Source organism: Mastomys coucha, unplaced genomic scaffold (assembly GCF_008632895.1).
Source record: "Mastomys coucha isolate ucsf_1 unplaced genomic scaffold, UCSF_Mcou_1 pScaffold18, whole genome shotgun sequence".
NCBI classification, from domain to species: Eukaryota; Metazoa; Chordata; class Mammalia; order Rodentia; family Muridae; genus Mastomys; species Mastomys coucha.
This window is the reverse complement of record NW_022196900.1, coordinates 96,150,404-96,169,879: the sequence shown is the minus strand read 5'-3', so window position 1 is coordinate 96,169,879 and position 19,476 is coordinate 96,150,404. Positions and strand designations below refer to the sequence as shown.

Below are 19,476 nucleotides of genomic sequence, written 5' to 3'. Positions count from 1 at the left end.
TGGTGGACGGCTGCCCTCAGCCACGGGCTGTGTTTCCAGCCCACATAGTTTTCCTTTCCCATCCTTTCAAATATTCACCAAGATAGGGACCCTCCACTCTAATCTGGCACTGTGGCTCGCCCATGCTCACCCAGAAGAAGTGGGTTAGGTCAGTGTGTGACCTCTGGATTCACAGCCCCAAACATCAGCTCATATCCCTACACCCCAGGCCCTACCCCGCCCCTCAAGGACTTACGGCACACTGCCTGTAAAGTTTATGCCACAGAGGTGCTCTGAGCTGGTGATCGTGTCCCCGAAGGTTGGCCCATCAGCTGGCACAAACTGGATTACGTTGGGAGGCAAGCCGGCCTCCCGGAGGATGCGGTAGACGGCATAGCTAGCCAGCATGGCAGTGTCACTGGGCTTCCACAGAACCACGTTGCCCTGTCATAACAGTGTGTCAAACATGACTCACACGGTAGCAGGAGACCAACCATACCAAGCATGTACCCCGCTGTGCAGTATGGCCACCCCTACCGGAACCCACTTCAGGCCCCACCTAAGCTCACTGATACAATGTCCGAGCTGTTTTCCAGAGGCGCCTGCCACCGAGGCCCCAGTCTTCACCTCTCACTCTAGCCCAGGCTCCCTTTCCCTGCAAGCCTGGGCCGAGTCTTGCCGTCACTCCAGGTTACGACTGTTCTCAGTGTTCTGGGCCATCCCAGGGTGTGGCTGGACAAGTACTACACGCACGTGTGCTGAGTCAGAGCACTTCAGAGCACGTGTACCATCATAGGCACCGGGAGGGCGTTCCAGGATGCACGAGGCTGTCCCTGTGCACACACGCCATGCCTAAGGTCCAGGCTGATGGACCAACACCAGATCTTTTCCTGGAAGGCTGTTGGATCCCGCACATCAGCCTGGGAGCTCCCCGGGCACAGGCGCCTACACCCAGCAATGGCAGTAGACCTTGTGGCTCTCACTGCAGAGCTTCCTATCTGTTCCTCTACAAGTCCCTGCTGTGCATCTCAGGTGTCACCTAGCAAAGAGGTACGGGTGCAGCCACCTCTCCCATTGCTTTTTAAATTAACTGACATCGTCAGCGCACAGTGTCAATGGCTGCCACACGTATGAGCCCTCACTAGCAGCAGCAGCTATCAGATCCATGGCTCACTCTCAGCTAGACCTGGCATCTAGCACATCTCAATCTTTGTGAGCTGATGGTGTGAGCCCTGACACACACACACCACACACACCACACACACATACACACACACACCACACACACACCACACACACACCACATACACACACATACCACACACACACCACACACACACACACACACCACACATACCGCACACCACATACACACACACACACCACGCATACCACACACACACCACATACACACACACACACACCACATACACACACACACCACACACATACACACACCACACACACACCACACACACACACACACACCACACATACACACACACATACCACACACACACACAGACACACAGACACAGATACACACACACACACACACACACACACACACACATGCCATTGCTTCTGCTCAACAGAAGAGGAAACTGTGCCCCTGAGCTTGGGTTCTGCCCCAGTCTCCCACAAATGGACAAAGCTGTAAGATAAACCAAGAGCTGGAACCCAGAACGTATCCAGAGCTCCAGCTGCTCCCCTCTGTAGGTCTCCCATGACAACGGGCAGACGGTCTGGGTTTGTTTGTTTGTTTGGGATCCGGGGCATGACTAACTGGCCCTTGTCCCTGGTCCTCACCATTAAGGCAGGAGCGCCTGCCAGGTTGCCTCCGATTGCGGTGAAGTTGAAGGGAGAAATGGCTGCCACGAAGCCCTGAGGAAGAGGGAGATGGTGAGATGGCTCTCAATGTTCCTGGGAGGCCCTGTGGCTCAAAGCCTGCCCTGCAGTACCTCCAGCCCCCGGTACACCACACGGTTGGTGCTGGGTGGCACACTGATGGGTTGTTCCCCTTCCAGGTCCACAGCGAACTTGGCGTTGAACCTGAAGAAGTCGATGAGTTCGGCCGCAGCATCAATCTCTGCTTGGATCACGGTCTTGCCCTGTTAGGACGGCAGCCCAGTTTCAATGACACCAGACAGGCTAGAGACAGCTCAGAGAAGGGAACAAAAACCTCCAGTGGGCTGTTCTGGTCCCAGGACTGAGAAAGGGACGGGCCTGACTCTCAGGCATCCGAACCTCCTGTCAGACGGACCAATTCACACTGGACTGGAAAGCACCTACTGACCATCTTGCAGAGGTACGCGGCTCATAATTCTTTGGCATATTGTTAGAGTGTGTAGCCTAGAAGACTAAGTGCTTCCTAGAATCCCTTGAATCTCAAACCAAATAAAAAGGGTGTGACAACCACACATCCAGCTTCCTCTCCTATCACAAGCTCAATGCTGAAGGGAAGGCGAGGAGCTGTCATCCCACCTCCGCGCAGCAGAGGGCGCTGTCACCATAAAGCTGGGTGAGCAGGTGGGCAGCCTGGGGTTAGGGAGGAGGTGGATTCTTAGGAATTCAGGTGAGCTCCTTAAGGAGACTGAACTCTCTCCCTGGCTCCTTCTTCCGTGCAGTGCACTGATCACTCAACAAAAACCATTGCTCAAATCCCTTTTCTCATTTGACAACTTAAAGATGAGGCTCCAGCAAGACACCTCTCGCACGGGTGGTAAATATACACTTAGCAGCCCGCTGCATCCTGAGCTTTAACTGTAGCCGACACCACACGCAAGGCTCCAGACTGGAGCAGAATGGCCCTTCTGGGCCCAGAATGCCAGGAAGCCCCTTAGAGGACAGAATAGAGCCAGGCCAGATGGTCAGAGTCCCCTCTAGGCAGGGGACACTGGACAGAGGCAGAGGAGGCCTGAGCTCCCCATAGACTCCTGCTGTATCCGAACTCACTCCATCAAAGGCAGAACGGTCTGGCAGGAAATGAAAGAGTGCTGGGAAACAGGACAGAGGAAGGGTAGAGGGGTCCAAGGTGAGAACCCGGGAGAGACCCTGGAGGCCCCTGAGTCACGAACAACTCTGTGGTTGTTTACGAGCTCCAGGCTGTAGGGGCTTGGCTGGCTGAAGGCAGAGAGATTGGCACAAGTTCCAACCTGAAGAGTGTGAGCCCCACGTGTCCCAGGCTGGCTGTGCCTGCTGCCTGACACCTTTGTAGATGGCAGTGCCATGCATCGATGTCAGAAGGCTGGCCGCTAGTAGGGCCTGAAATGACAAAGGCGTGGCCCAGAGTAGGACTGGCAGGACTGAAGGGGAGGTGACAGGCCATGGTGGGACACATGGGCTCACCATAGTCAGCCAAGTCTGGTAACCTATGTCACATCCCAACTCCTCGGCCTTGTTCCTGGGGAAAACCCCTCAAGTCTCCAACAGCTCCCGGCGCATAGACGCAGTCAGCTAATGTCTGGTGACAGCAATGGAGTAGGACAGCCTGGCAGGGCCTGTCCATCCTCACCTGTCCCACCATGGTCTTGGCAAGGACTTCAGCCCTTCGGGGCCCACTCAGCATATCTGCCGCCTTCAGGAAGACCTGGGCCCGGTCTGCCACAGGCTTCAGGTCCCACTCCTTCCTGGCAGCCAACGCAGCTTCGATGGCTTTGTTGAGCAGGGCCTGGAGAAGGAGGTAAAGGGCTGCCTTCTGCCTTACACAGTGGGGCACAGAGTGGGGACCAGAAGGACACTAGCTACCAGCAGAAGCCCCCCCAAGTCCTGTCCACACTGCTACGGACAGACAGCCTGTTCTGTTGTCATTGTGAGGTCTGAGGCTCCTGTTAGGTTAGATAGCTGCTCTAAAAGAAAGTTCCTGCCCCACTCTCTCCCGTGGCCTTACTAAGGAGGTGCCACACCCCTCGGGATCTCAGACACTCCAGCCTTGGGGTCAGAACCACAGCTTGACACATAAACTAGCTACAGGTGACCCAGACTCTTCTGGCCCTCATTACTGTGTGGCACCAGCCCCTCCCTCCCATGGGGCATGGCTCTCTCTGTCGCTTTCTCTGTTTCTCTCTGTCTCTCTCTTGCTCTTTCTCTCTCTCTCTCTCTCACTTGCTCTCTCACTTGCTCTTTCTCTCTCTCTCCCTCTCCCTCCCTCTCTCTCTCCCTCTCTTTCCCTCTCTCTTTCCCTCTCTCTCCCTCTCTCTCTGACTCACTCTCTTGCTCCCTCTTTTTCTCTCCCTCCCTCTCCCTCTCCCTCTCTCTCTCCCTCACTCTCGGCCTGCCTTTCCACCTATGACCGCTCTTTTTTACACAATCTACCCCGTCCCTGAAAGATGCCCCCTCCCCAGTCAGCTCCAAGTGGTGGGCACTTTCATGGGAATATTCAGTGCTATTTCTCCTCTGATCAATCCAGCTAGGGTTTGGCTCCAGTTAACCTGTACATGTCTGGGTCTGTTGCGGACTCAGCCCAAAGACTCCAGGGTCAGCGAGAGGGGCCGTGCGGTCTCCTCCCACCTGGTGGAGCAGCCATGGCCATTGGGGACTTTGGGGACTCACCTTGTCAGCATAACAGAACTTAGCCACCTTGTGTCCATGGTTAAAGGGCTGAAAGAAGAGGGGAGGGGGTGTTGCAGTTCATAAGTAAACCCAAGACCACAGAGCATTCTGCTGCATTTCTTATCAGCCAGCCTCTGTGGTCACTTGGATTTGCCTGAATCCCACCCGCTCGTCCACCTACGGTGCCAGGCCATGGCAGCTCCCTCCTCCTCCCCTGCTCTCCGTGGCCTATAGGCTATGCACCCAGCCTCATTTGAAAGTTCTTCCAACAGGCCAGTGAGACAGCTCAGTGGGTAAAAGACACTCGCCTCTCAAGCTTAGCGATGTGACTCCAATCCTCCAGAACCCAAAGGTGGACAAAGAGAACCGACCCCACAAAGTTATCCTCTGACCTCCACAGGCCCTGCGTCCAGAGTCACAAAGCTAGTGAGCGGGAGAGTGCCGAGTAGGCTAAGCCAGCTCTTCCAAACTGGATCCAGTGCACAGTGCTCTTGGAGTTCTGCCTGAGCAAGCTCATTGGCAAAAAGGCTAGCTCTTTCCTCGCTCCACCTCTGGCGGTGAGACCTGTGAGCTCCTTGGTCTGCCGAAGGCTATGCTGGTTTCTAGAGGGCTGAACCCAGCTAGGAACTGACCTATGGGAAGAAGCCACCAGGGACACCCACATCCTTCCCAAATTCCTTGCTATGGACATGACTCAGAGATAGACCGGCATGGCACCCTCTGATTCTACAAGTTTTAGGCATCTACAGAATTCAAAATCTGGGAGGGGACAAGGACCCTTACAGGCAAAGACCACAGTTCCAGGCCTGTGAGATTCCAGAGGGAGGTCCAGGAGCAAGGTGAGGCTGAGCCCTGCCTGCCCTTGTCAGACCTACATCGGAGGTCCACAACTCCTCAACCTACCGACAGCTGGTACTGCACGTCAGAGGTCCACACCTCCTCATCCCCAACAACACAAGGGATGGCTTCCGTCTGGCCCCTCAGGTCCTTCAGAGCCTGGGGAAAGGGACAGAGATGTGGATGAGAACTTCCTGCCTCTCTTTGTCCCATGGCCCTCACACCCTGGCAACACCCCCACGTACACCCTGTTACCTTCTGCAGTGCATCCCGCTCAGGGCTGCCCTGAGTGAACGCTAAGATGGGCTCATTGGCCACCTTCAGAGAGGAGGCGTGCTTCCACCGCAGCCTGGGAACAAAACAAGCATGGGGAGAAAGCAGACTGGTTAGCAGCCACTAAGTCCTTCCCTGCGTCTCCACGGGTGGTCCCGGGCTGGCCCAAAGTAAGTCCAGGGCTTGGAGAGACAATAGGCTTTAGGTCTAAGACCTAGAAATCCTAACTCTACCCCTGTGTGACTTCAGGCTCATGACTCTGCCTGCTTGGAGTCTGTTTCTACAGCCACTGAATGAGAAGCCACCAACCCCCTGAAGTCATTTTGTATATGTTGGAAGCCATTGTCTCTCTCTCTCTCTTTTTTTTTTTCTCCCTGAAATTCACTCCAGAGTCAGGCTTTCTCTACACTGAACAGGTAGCCTGTGAGAGCAGAGTCTCTCAGTGTGATCCACTCAGTGTGAGCCAGAAAGATGCTCTCAGCAGAGACCTGGCATCCAAGTGGGCAAAGGCATCAAATATGGACCACGAACTTGGGAGGACTAGCCTGGGTGCTGGATGCAGCAACAGGCAGGGTTGGTTCAGAGAACCAATGACTTGTTCTTGAGACCTGGTTGGTGAGTGACCTCCATCTCCTTCCTTGGCCAGGGGTGCAAAGAAAGGAAGATAGAGGAACAGCACCAGCGGCCGGGGCTCATCATTCCTGAGCTAAAGGCCCGCCCCTTCCACTTCCCAGATGTGAGATGTCCCCACAGGCCTCAGATTCTTCTTTAAATGAGAACAGCTCAGAGGACATCTTAATGTTGGCACAGGCCTCACCAGCTGTCCAGATAGCTGCCCCTGACGGAGTAAGTCAGCTGATCATTTTATAATCAGAGTGACTAGCTGCAGCCTGAGATTAAAAGAAACCTGAATTTGCGTCTAGACCAGCAGTTCTCAGCGTGTGGGTCATGGCCGCTTTGAGGGTCACGTATCAGATATCCTCCTGCCTATCAGATATTTTATGATTTATAACGGTAGCAAAATTACAGTTATGAAGTAGCCATGAAATTATGTCTGGGGAGTCAACACAGCACGAGGAACCATTTTAAAGGGTCACAGCATTAGAAAGGTTGAGATCCGAGGGTGGAGACAAAGCCAGGCACCATGTGTGAGATGCCGGGGTAGGTTGCCACATGCCCGGGACTCGGGTTGGGTGACCTGAGGGGATAGGCCAGAAAGCCAGGAGGGCCGGGTTTTGTGATGCTACAGTTGGGCAGAGAAGCGATCCCTCTCCAAATGCCGCTGTGCTCCCACAGAGCGCTTAGACAAAGTGAAGAGATCTCTCAGAGAAAAGCTGTAGGCTGGTCCTCCTCCAGTGTAACCACGCTCATCAGGACTGCGCGGCCGGGATGAGGGAGCTGGGCTGTGTGCGTCTCCTTTTCCAGGAGGAGAGCAAAGGCCCTGCAGGTTTAAAACAAACCCTCGTGTGGTGGGTGTGGCCCAGAGGGCACATTCCCGGAAAAGGGCCTAGCAGAGAGGTGGGGAAAAGGCCGAAAGAGGGCTATAGGGTCAAGGACAGGGTAGAGGACATTTGCTGACAAGATCTTCCAGAGGAGGGAAACTAAACATCTACCTGGAGTGCTGAGGGAAGGTGTCCACTCTCCCTCCACGGTCACGCCCAGAGGCCACGTCACATTCCTTGGCCCTACCCTGTCTGGCCAGCCAATGACCCAGTTCTACCTCCCTTTAGCCTTATGCCGCAGAACAGAATAGTGAGACCCATTGGGTTACTGTGGAGACCAGACAGTTAAAAGAAGGCAAAGCTAGAGAAATCCACCACGTCTCTTCTTCCTATAGTTCTAGAAACAGGGAGAAGTTTCTAGGGGCTGACAGTGGGAAGGTAAAAATCTACCACGTGGTCCCGAGTACAGCAGGCCTCCAGGCCTCCCCCAACCACCCACCACGTTGGACGCTGTCCTCCCTGGAAGCAGATAAATCAAAGCCAACACTCCTGGCCAGTCAAGATCCCTCTCCCTCTGGGAGGCCTGGAGCCTGCTCCCTCAGCCCACAAACACTACAGGGTACCCTCAAAGGTCACCTCCAGCTGTGCGTGAACATGCCAGGCATTCCTCGCCCACTGGCTCCAGACAGACTTACCAAGGCTCAGGAGTTTCCAAAGACCCCACCCCTCCCCAACCAGGATCATATCCAGGACAGACCCAGCTCTGGTGGAAAGTCAGCATATACCCCACCCACACAGGGTCTCTCTTCCCTGCCATTGTCCCCCAGCCCCCAAAGCAACGCCAGAAACATTATCTGCTTCCAGGAAGGACAGTGTCCAACATGGTGGGTGGTTGGGGGAGGCCTGAAGGCCTGCTGGACTCCGGACCACGTGGTAGATTTTTACCTTCCCACTGTCAGCCCCTAGAAACTTCTCCCTGTTTCCAGAACTACAGGAACCACAGACCTCCCTCCACCCTCCCCAGGGCAGAGGCCCACTGGGACCTCAGGCTCACGGGGGCTTTTCCTTGGTCCTGGAAAGTCTCCAGGCCCTGAAGAGACTAGTTCAAAAGTCAAGTTGAGCCTGAGTCAAGTGGTTCCAAAAATAACAAGCCTTTCTCCCAACAGGCTTTTTTTCTTTTTGGCTAGTGATCTGTCCTGATTTAACAGGCACCCCTCCAGTGCCTTAGACGAAGACGGAGGTAGATCATTCAACAAGGCTTATGTCTTCCAGGACAATGGCTCTCAACCTTCAAATGCTGCAATTCTTTAATATAGTTCCTCACAGTGTGGTGACACACACACACACACACATCATAAAGTCATTTTCGTTGCTATTTTCGTAACTATAATTTTGCTACTGCTGTGAATGCTAATGTAAGTATTTTTTGGAGATAGAGGTCTGCCAAAGGGGTAGCGGCCCAAAGGTTGAGAGCCACAGCTCTAAGAGGATCCCTGAAGGCCTTTCTACGCAGGATGGTTCTCCTCATTCATTCATTCATTCATTCACTCATTCTTTTTGAGACAGGGTTTCTCTGTATAGCCCTGGCTGTCCTAGAACTCACTCTGTAGACCAGGCTGGCCTCGAACTCAGAAATCCACCTTCCTCTGTCTCCCAAGTGCTGGGACTAAAGGTGTGCGCCACCACTGCCCGGCTCATTCACTCATTCATTCGTTCATCTGTACAGTCAGCAGGGTTAGCTCACAGCAACGACCCAGATTTAATTCACCCACCAGATGGTTTATGCTCCACACATTTCTGAGCTCCGCCCTGATCTCAATCCGCCCACTGTGGAGAGGAAGCAGGGGGCAAGGTCTGCACCCAACTCATGTTTCCTGGCAACCTGGGATAACCCCGCTAAGGACCCTAGGGCCAGGGCCTAAGCCAGAAAGCTGTTCTTCCCTGTCTAAGCTTCAGAGACTGTGTTCCCTTTCCCCACCTAGAGGCAGGAGATGTCATGATTTCCAGGAAGAGCCTGAGCCAGCAAACTCAGCACTGCTCAGGGGAGGAGACCGGGTGGAAGAGGGCGTGGCTCCACCCTGTCCAAGGTTCAAAGTGCCATCAGCATTCATCAGAGTTGCCAGATCAGCCACATCTCTTCCGCTATCTCCAGGTTGCTTATGCCATAACCAAAGCCACACAGTCAGTCATCCTGCCTCTTCAGTACCGGGGCGAGGGGAGGGGGGAGGGTGTTCTGAGAGATACACACCTAAACAACTTAGTCATTAGGAATGAGCCAGAGAACACAGAAACCTCACGGATGGAAGCCAAGCCGATCCAAGGGGACCTCTTTCAACCAGGAGATGCTGCAAAAGGGACAGGCGTGACACTGCCACACTCCGATATGATGCACGACCCTGCTCAGGCCAGCTCCAAAGTCGCTATGTAGAGGAAGATGACCTTGAACCTCCTCAAGTGCTGGCTGCGATTGTACACGTGCTTCTCCATACCAGGTTTATACAGGGCTGTGGACTGGAACTTAGGGCTCCAGGCGTAGAATTTAGGGCAAGTAGTCATCAAATGAGCCATATCCCCAGCATCTGTTACAGTTGCACAGGACCATCAATGGATGAGTGAGCCCATGATTGTCTATATGGCAGAGTGAACTATGTTTTATTTATTTGTTTCTAATGTGTCACTGCGGACACGGGACGATCAAAAACCAACCTGTAAGAGTCGGGCCTCTCCTTCTACCACATGGAACCTGAGAACCAAACTCAGGTTGTCAGGCTCGGCAGCGAGTGCCTTTACCTCCAAAACCAGCTTGCAGGCCCAAGACCCAGATTTTAACATGAAAACCAGATCGAGGGAGACTCAACTTAAAACCATTTCAGGAGGTTCATTCCTCATCACACATCCCTGGCAGAAGTGCAGCCGCCCCAACCTTCCCTCAGACCTCCCACCACACTCGGCTGCCCCTCACGGGTGGACTCCCCCTGCCCCCAGGTCTGAGGGGGCTCCTTTCCATCATCTCAAAGCCAAGCAGGGGGATTCGTGTCGGAGCCCGAGCATCCTATCCCAAAGCAATCAGCAAGCTCCAGGAAGCAGCCCATCCCCTCCAAGCAACCCAGCACATAAGCACCGGCAGAGAGCAAGCTTGGGAGGGAGCAAGGAATGCATGCACGCGGGGTATGAGGGTGTGAGAGCTGACAGCAGACCTCCTGCTAGCTAAGTACCAGGTCAAGAAGAAAGTGGAGGCTATCTTGCTCTCTTTAGCCTCAGGTTTCCCTGCTGTAATCTGGAGCCTGATAAGACAAATCCCCCTTATCAGTCAATTAGGTGTAATTAAGGCAGCACTGGAGGCTCCCGAGGAGGGGAAAGTACAGGCCCAGGGCGGGGCAGCTGACAGGAGCCACTTCACCTTAATGCCGAGGAAGGCAATGCAGATCATCCCCTGAGCCCTTAGGATGCTGAGAAAGGCAGTGCAAATCATCCCCTGAGCCCTTAGGATGCCGAGCACTGAGCTGAGTATGGATACTGTCCTTGCATCATTTCTAGCGCTGTGATAAAAGACTCTGACGAAAAGCAACTTGGGAACAAAAGGGTTTCTGGTTAGTTCACAATCTGGGTCTGTCACTGTGGGGACGTCAGAGGCAGGAGCTTGAGACAGCTGGTCACAGCCACAGTCAAGAGCAGAGAGAAGAGAACACATACACATTCAAGTGCTTGAGCTCAGCTCCCAAGCTCCTGCCTAGGGAATGACACCGCCCACAGCGGGCTGGGTCTTTTCAGAATTAACTCAATTAAGCCATTCCCCTACAGGCATGCCCGCAGGCCAACCCAAATCGCTAGGACTCTCTTCCCACGAGTTTCTAGGTTGTGTCAAGTTGACAGTTAAAGCCGAGCATCTGGGGCCCAGGTACCATCCCTCTCCATCCACCCTCCCAATGTACTATGTTGCATTGTGACCCCATTTTATGCATAAGTAAACTGATACTCAGAGACAGCATTACTCCTTTGCAGCTCATGGTCACAGCTCATCTGTAATGGCACAAACTTATAGAGTCAGGAGACACAGTCTGTGGTCAAAGGATATCTCAGAGATCTTGGGCCAGCCTGGATGATGGGGCAGGTCAATCCCCTGACCACACAGCACAAAGGAACCCCTCACTTCTCATGTGGAGGAGGGGTGCGCCTCAGATGGTCAGTCTCCAGTACTGCAGCCCAGCCTTCACTGTGCACTCTGTAGACCAGGCTGGCCTCGAACTCAAGAGATCTGCCTGCCTGCTTCTGCCTCCAAAGCGCTAGAATTAAAGGTGTGCACCACCATACCCAACCTGGAGGACTCTCTTGCTGTCCAGCAATCCTTGGTATTTCCATCAGGGCTGGCCACATAAGGCAGTCGACTGGGAGAGAGAGCTGGGTCACCAGATTACAGCAAGCCTCAGTTTTCTGAGCATGGGTTAACAACTCAGCATCCATGAACTCACACAAACTCCAAGAGAAGCAAGGCCTAGTGAGGAAGGCTTGTAATCCCAGTTACTCCCAGGCTGGGGCAGAGAGATTGGCAAGTTCAAGGCCAGCCTGGGCAACTTAGCAAGACTGTCTCAAAATAAATGTTAAAAAAAGAAAAAAAGAAAAAAAGGGCTGGACATTCAGCCCCATGGTAAGTACCCGTCTTACACACACAGGCTCCCCCGCACTGCAAGGAAACAAGAACTCTCGATGTCAAGACAACCATGTGACAGTCAGCTACTGACACTTTCCACATGACAACTTGAGGTGGCACTGAGAAGCCAAGACACCTGCACAGAGCCACAGAGCTGCTTAGACGTGGAGCCAGGATCCAAACTGTTCTGGGCCATTTTGGACAGCAACAGTTAAATACCTACTGTGTGCCAGGTGCAGAGTGTTCCCAGGTGCCACTGCCAGCTAATGAGCGTGGACTTGAACAGTGGTCAGAAACCTTAGGAGGACCTCAGGCTCCACCCGGTCCCTCACGGTATTCACAGAGCACACAGCAAGCACCACACCCTCACATGTGACCCTTGTCACTGCCTGTGACCAGGCTGCTAGGATTATCCCTATTATACAGATGACGACACTGAGGCAGCGTGCTGGTGAGGTCAGGATCACTCCACCTGCAGGATTCTGAGACGGACCTAGAGCAATGGAAAGGCCCACGCATGACAGAAAAACCAAGTGCGTGGCCGAGCCAAGAATACCCCAACAATGGCAGGGGCAGGGAGGGGTGGCTGGAAGCAGCCCCAAGATACACTGGACGACTCACCAGCAGGTCTGGAGCAAAGGTAAGTGAGGGACAGAAATGAGCCACCGTTATAGGCCACCATTATAAGCCACCATTATAGGCCACTGTTATAAGCCACCGTTACAGGCCACCGTTAGAGGCTACCATTATAGACCACCGTTAGAGGCCACTGACAGAGCTGGCGAGCTCCTCTTTCTACTGAGTTTTTGTGTAAGGGCAGGGAAGGCAGCTCAGTGGGAGAATGCTCACCTAGGATCCAGCACTGCAATGGACACTCGTGTTCATACCCACAGAGGTAAGTTTACATGTGCATATGTATCATGCATATTTCAAAGGATCTAGGCAGGGGAGTATCATATCACTAAGGGAACGGATGAGGGCGTTAACACAGAAAAGGGTAAAGGTCAAGGTCAAGGCAGAAAGGACCCAGGAAGATCCAGGAAGACCCAGGAAGGCCTGGTGATCAGCAGCTTGACACACGCAGCCAGTTTTCCTTCATTCCCATGGGCCTCGGTTGTTTAATCTGTGAAATGGGGAGAGCAAACTTCTATATCGTGGGTCGCTGAGGGGCTGAGGAAGTTAATCCATGTAAAAGGCAAGTTTTCAGGAAGAGGCGGGGCCTGGAGAAGTGGCTCAGTTAGTGGAGTCCCTGCCCAGCATGAAGGAAGCCCATGAAGCCCAGCGTTCCATCTTCAACACTTCAACACCGCATACGCTGGCATGGCACTACTGTCCACTCGAAATCCCAGCATCTGAGATGTGAAGGCCTTCTGAAGGACCAGAAGTTCAACGTCATCCTAGGCCACAAAGCAAGTCCAAAGCCAGCCTGCACTGCATGAGAGACCGTCTCAAATAAAAGAAAGATGAAAGGACAAACAGAAGCCATTGTCGCCAGCCCCTCCTCCAAGGCCAAAAGATAATGTTCTTTTTAAAGATTTATTTGCTTTTTGTTGTTGTTGTTGTTGTTTTTTCAAAACAGGGTTTCTCTGTGTAGCCCTGGCTATCCTGGTACTCACTCTGGAGACCAGGCTGGCCTCGAACTCAGAAATTCACCTGTCTCTGCCTCCCAAGTGCTGGATTAAAGGTGTGTGCCACCACCGCTTGGCTGATTTATTTGTTTTATGTATGTGAGTACACTGTAGCTGTCTTCAGACACACCAGAAGAGGGCGTCAGATCCCACTGCAGATAGTTGTGAGCCACCATGTGGTTGCTGGGATTTGAACTCAGGACCTTCAGAAGGGCAGTCAGTGCTCTTACCCACTGAGCCATCTCTCCAGCCCCTACCAAAAGGTAATTCGATAATAAAATGTCTCCTAGGAAGGAAAGGCTTGCTGGCAAATTCACTTATTTACTCAGTTTGCCCAGAGATTAGCAGGTGTCAGTCACAGCTCCATGTCCTGGGGACATTCTGTAAGGTATGACAACCTATGAGGAGGAAACTTAAGTGACATAGCTTTTACCTACAACGCTTGGGACCATCGGTCTTTTTGGATTTCATATCTTTTTAAATTTTAAAATATTTGCATGCACATAACCTTGGGTATGGCACCCCAGTCAAGAGAGGAAATGCAAATATACTTCATGTGTGGATTATATGAAGTCAGGTGTGGGTTGTCTTGATGCCAGACAAATGCTCAACCACTGGGCTGTACTCTCGGTGCACAAATCAATGATTTGTTTATTTATTTATTTATTTATGATTTTTTGAAACAGGGTCTCATTAGATAACTCCAACTATCCTAGAACTCATTCTGTAGATCAAGCTGGCCTTGAACTCGCAGAGATCCTCCCACTTCTGCCTTCTGAATGCTGGGATTAAAGGCCTGTGCCACCTCTACCCAACAAAATCAATTTTTAAAAAAAGGTTATTTTTACTTATGTGTGTATATATGTGTATGTATATATGTGTGAGTTTGTGTGTGTGTGTGTATGAGTTTGTGTGTGTGAGTTTCTCTTTCTCTCTCTCTCTGTGAGTTTCTGTGTGAGTTTGTGTGTATGTGAGTTTCTGTGTGTGTGAATTTGTGTGTGTATGTGTGAGTTTGTGTGTGTGTGTAAGTTTGTGTGTGTGTGTGAGTTTCTGTGTGTGAGTTTCTTTGTGTGTGTGTGAGTTTCTGTGTGAGTTTGAGTGTGTGTGTGTGTGTGAGTTTCTGTGTGTGTGAGTTTGTGTGTGTATGTGTGAGTTTGTGTGTGAGCTTCTGTGTGTGTGTGTGAGTTTCTGTGTGTGTGAGTTTGTGTGTGTGTGTGAGTTTCTGTGTGTGTGTGTAAGTTTGTGTGTGTGTGAGTTTCTGTGTGTGAGTTTCTCTCTCCTTCTCTCTCTCTCTGTGTGTGAGTTTCTGTGTGAGTTTGAGTGTGTGTGTGTGTGAGTTTGTGTGTGTGTGAGTTTGTGTGTGTGTGAGTTTGAGTGTGTGTGTGAGTTTCTGTGTGTGTGAGTTTCTGTGTGTGTGTGTGTATGTGTGTGAGTTTCTCTGTGTGAGTTTCTCTGTGTGTGTGTTTCTGTGTGAGTTTGAGTGTGTGTGGGTGTGTGTGTGTGTGTAAGTTTGTGTGTATGTGTGAGTTTCTGTGTGTGTGTGTATGTATGTGGAGTTTGCACACGAGTACAATGCTGTGGAGATCAGAGAGCTTGCTGGATCCTCTGTCTGGAGCAGGGGTTATGTGCTATCCAATGCGGGTACTGGGAACTGAACTTAGGTCTTCCTCGAGAGCCACAGCAAGTGCTCCTAACACCTGAGCCATCTCTGCAGCCTAAAAGCCAACTTTTTAACTGAATATATCTGAGTGCCAGGGAGACAGCTCAGTGAAAAAGTGCTTGGCATACAAGCAGGAGGACCTGAGTTCAAATCCCCAAAACCTACAGAAAGCAGGCGACAGCAGCACACATGTACAAACCCCCAGGAAATGCGCAGGCCAGCTGACCTGGCCTACCTCGTAGCTAACAACAAAATATATATGAAACCGAGCCACCAACAAGGTGGAAGGAGATGACCAGCACCTGAGGTTGTCTATCTCTTACCTCCACGTGTGCAGTGACACACACATACACACACACACATGCACATACACCACTCACAGACAGGCTCAGTTACAGAAATCAAGAGATTCACAAAACGTTGCCCAAGTCTGTATTTCAAAAATAACGCACACACACCAATTCTTACCAAATCACCCCTCCCAGGGAGCTGGGAAGCCATGCCATCAGGGGTCTGTCTGTCCGTCCCACATTTCCCAGGCCGAGAGAGTTAGTGTAGCACAGCTTGTGGAGAGTTCAGAATTCATAATTGGTGAAATACCAAGTTACCTTCATTACTGAAACTAAAATCGCCTCAAATGACACAGGAGTGGAGAGCAGTGGAGAAGCCAGGGTCAATTTGAGAATCTGTGCTTGGGAAGAGGGCTGTGCGTGCCTCGACAGCTCAGACAGAGGCGAGCTTTCATTTGCTATGGTGCAACAGGGAACAACTCATGTTTCATTACCTTGGGTAAGTCATTCTCTTGAACTAAATAATCCCCAAATTGCCATCAAACCAAGGATTAAGTATGAGTCCACAAATCCATTAACAACACACAATGAAGCCAGGTTTGGTGGCGCACTCCTTTAGTCCCAGTGCTCAGGAGGCAGAGGCAGATGGATCTGTGAGTTCGAGGCCAGCCTGGTCTATAAAAGGAGTTCCAGGACAGCCAGGGCTACATAGAGAAACCCTTTCTCCAAACAAAATAAAACAAAACAAAAACAAAACAAGGCCTGTGGAAATGGTATATGTCTTTAATCCCAGACGCAGGGAGACAAGGCCAGGATAGCCAGAGCTACATAGAGAAACCCTTTCTCCAAAAAAACAAATAAATGAATAAATAAAAGTCTTAAAAAGAACAAGGGACCAAATGACGGCAGCTGTCCTAGGGTTGTGCCTCTCAACCAGTGAGGAGAAGATATCTATCTGGAGGTACTGTTCTCATTGTGACTGAAGAAGCCACCAGGACCAGAAACACAGGCTGGAAGCTCCCCTAAGCATTTTGCAGACCTGCCCCAAAGGTGAATGAATGCCCTGATGTTGAGAAACCTCTCTGGGCACCCTGCCAGGCCAGCCACACCACACTGTACAGAAACCAGGCAGCCAGAGCCCAGAGAACTGGTTGCAAAATTCTCTTCTCCTCCAGTTCAGGGGGCCGCACACTGAAGGGCGGGGATCTGGATCCAGACCAACTGTAAATGCAGTTACTCTGCCTCAGTGGGCAGAGGGCTCCCCAGAACAAGCTCCTGGGCTCAGCGTGGGGTTCCTCACACTTGTTAGCTAGCTAAATGATACTGCTATTCGAAACGACTTCACAACGTGGACTGCTCTCCAAAAGAGAAGACAGGGTGTTTGGGTCCACGCCTCTCTGGCCAGTTAAGTTGAGAACTCCCCGGGGTTCCACTCCCTGATCGATCATGCCCCACCCCCACCCAGATCCCCCTGACTGCAGTGCACCTTGTAGCACACACCCTGAGAGGAACAAGGTAAACCTGAGAATCTATGAGAAGGCTCTGCCTTTCTGAGCCTTCCATCCGGGGTCTGCAGTGGGTGGTCTCGGAGCAGGAAGAACCTGAAGAGCTGCAGGCTCAGTTCACCAGAGGCGCACACGCCCTCACCCTCGCCCCCGCCCCAATCCCATGTCCTTTGCCTAATAGCTTCACACAACATGAGGATGGGTTGAAACTCGCCCATGCCATCCCATGGGGGGCAGGGAAAGGGTCACTGATTAACTCAAAAAGGTCACGACTCGGTGGAGGTAGACACGGTGGGTCTCGGGCCACAGAGCAGGCAAATAGTAACTAAAGTAGGGGTGTGGGGTGCTGTGTAAACTGTACAAGGAAGGCAGGCAGACATGGGGGATAATAGCCAAGCCCAAACAGGCCGTGAGCCCCACTGGGGCAGGATCTTGGAACACATCACCGAGAGGGCCAGGGTTCTGACTGAACAGCAAGCAGCTCTCTGCCCTGCAGTTTGCCAGTCTCTTCATTACTTGTAAGGACTGTGTCTACACCTCAGAGAGACGGCTGAACTAAAGTGGCAGTCCAGACAGTGGAAACCAGACACCGCTTTAGAGACAGGGTCTCTCATGTTACCCTGGCGGGTCTTGCACCCACTACAACGACCAAGGTGGCCTGGCCTTGAACCCTCAGAGCCCAGCCTGCCTCTTGCCTCCCAGGTGCTAAAAACCACTTGCTTGTGTTTGTTTTTGAGACAGGGTTTCTCGGTGTATTCTTGAACCTCCTAGAACTCGCTCTGTAGACCAAGCTGGCCTTGAACTCAGTGATCTGCCTATCTCTGCCCCCGGAGTGCTTTACTAAGGAACTTGCCTGAATGAACTTATGCAAATCTCAAAATAAGTCCCATGCCACGCAGAGCAGCATCACAAGTTATAAAAGTCAATATGACACCCACTGTAAAACAAAAACCCAATATTGAACAGAAAGGGAGTGGGGTAGAGAGGCCCCTGGGAGTGTCGGGAGGCTCCAGAATGTGAACGCAGGGTTGTCCGAGGTCTGGGAGAATCCGCAAATTTGGAATATCCTGAGTTAGGAGGAAGAGAAGTGAAGGAAGGGGGCGTGGGCACAAGTCCGGGCGCCACACCCTTCCCAGGGGTTCCTTGGCTTAGGACAGGGGTTTTCAACCTGTAGGTCGCCACCCCAAGCGACCCTTTCACTGGGGTCGCATATCAGCTACTCTGCATATTAGAAATTTACATTACGATTCATAACAGTAGCAAAACACGGTTATGAAGTAGCATAATTTTTCGGTTGGGGAGTTACCACACCAAGAGAAACTGTATTAGAGGGTCGCAGCATTTGAAAGGTTAGGAACCACTGCCCTAGAGAGACCCGGTAAGGGGCCACAGGGTCTCCCTGGGAGAGTGAGTGGCTCTACAGGTCGCGACCCCGAGCGCGCTTAGGGGAGCCATGGGGACCCTGGAGAGAGTGGCTGCAGCCAGGAGCACCCACAGCGTGGGATCTGCCCACGGCTCTCAGGGCTCAGGCAGCAGGAGGGTTCACTCACCCAGCGCCCCTCCAGGCGTGGGACAGCAGGGATCGGCGCAGCGAGGGCAGCGGCAGCATCGCGGAGGCTCTAAGAGTCTTGCGCGACTGTGGGAAGCTCAGAGTCAACCCCGCGGGGCTGGGCTAGACAAGCCCGGAGCGCACCACCTTTGCGGGAGGCTCAGCATCGCCCGGTCCACCCGCTTCGGGGTCCCTCCCCGGGCAACGCTTCCTGTCAATAAACATCAGCCTTATTTAGCATCAAAAATGCTACTGTGGACTGCGAGTCAAGAGAGTGTGGCATAAAAGCCCCGAAATGATGCTCTCTTCTCCTCGTTTCCTCTCCTTATGGTATGACCCAAGGAGAGAGGGCGTGAGCCTCACTGACCAATCAGAGTCACGCGTGAAAGCCTTCGGGCCAACCAGCAGGACCCGCAAGCTGCAGCCTTCTTAGGCAGGGCTGGAGAGTTGCAGGAGCCAATGACAGATCCTGCACAGAGCACGTGCTGGGTGGTAGACGGGGTTGGGGGGACCAGGCTGACGCGACAGGTGCTGCCAGGAAGGAAAGCTGGACACCTGCAGGCCACCACTCTGCCCGGGCCCGCGGAGCCACACTAAGTCCAGCAGCTCCCCGCCGCCACACTGGGGGCTGCCACCCTGGATGGAGCCTGGTCTGCCCTCCACCTCCCAGCCTGGCTCAGGGCCAAGCCAGCTGCCTAGGCCTGCTTCCTTCCAGATTGGAATCAGTAACGAGATAAAACCCTAGCGGGCCTGAACTTAGCGTTCTTCGTTTTAAGTTGCTTTCTTTCTTCCTTTGCTTAAAAGCCTCTGGCCACAAAAACCAGTTGTTCCTCCTCTGTCCCTCTGGCCCGGATAGAAATTTTCAGTTTTCTGCATGACGTTGTTTGATGAGTACTCGAACGTATTTAAACAGCTTCTGAAACCTGCTCTTAGGATGGTGCCTGAGGGAACCACTGTATTCCTAAGATACTGGTATGGGTTTTCTTACTTTATTCTTTTTGGTTTTTAATTTGTTTTGTTTTGTTTTTACTTTTCCAGTCTGGGTTTCTCTGTGTAGCCTTGGCTAACCCTGGAACTGACTCTATAGACCAGGCCCGCCTTGAATTTACAGAGA

General features: G+C 52.3%; 1 protein-coding gene across 1 annotated transcript in view; it reads right to left on the bottom strand.

Annotated features, from left to right (window-relative positions):
• Aldh4a1 (aldehyde dehydrogenase 4 family member A1) overlaps nt 1-18,536 on the bottom strand; it is a 30,195-nt gene extending 11,659 nt beyond the window's left edge. Inside the window, exons 1-8 of the mRNA XM_031379270.1 lie at nt 18,364-18,536; nt 5,623-5,716; nt 5,434-5,526; nt 4,531-4,578; nt 3,494-3,649; nt 1,941-2,090; nt 1,789-1,863; nt 236-423 (exon numbers count right to left, since the gene is read on the bottom strand). Of these exons, the coding sequence (XP_031235130.1) occupies nt 236-423; nt 1,789-1,863; nt 1,941-2,090; nt 3,494-3,649; nt 4,531-4,578; nt 5,434-5,526; nt 5,623-5,716; nt 18,364-18,422 (863 nt within the window). The 5' untranslated portion in view covers nt 18,423-18,536. The remainder of the gene's footprint in view (nt 1-235; nt 424-1,788; nt 1,864-1,940; nt 2,091-3,493; nt 3,650-4,530; nt 4,579-5,433; nt 5,527-5,622; nt 5,717-18,363) is intronic.
• Between the last annotated feature and the right edge of the window lie 940 nt (nt 18,537-19,476).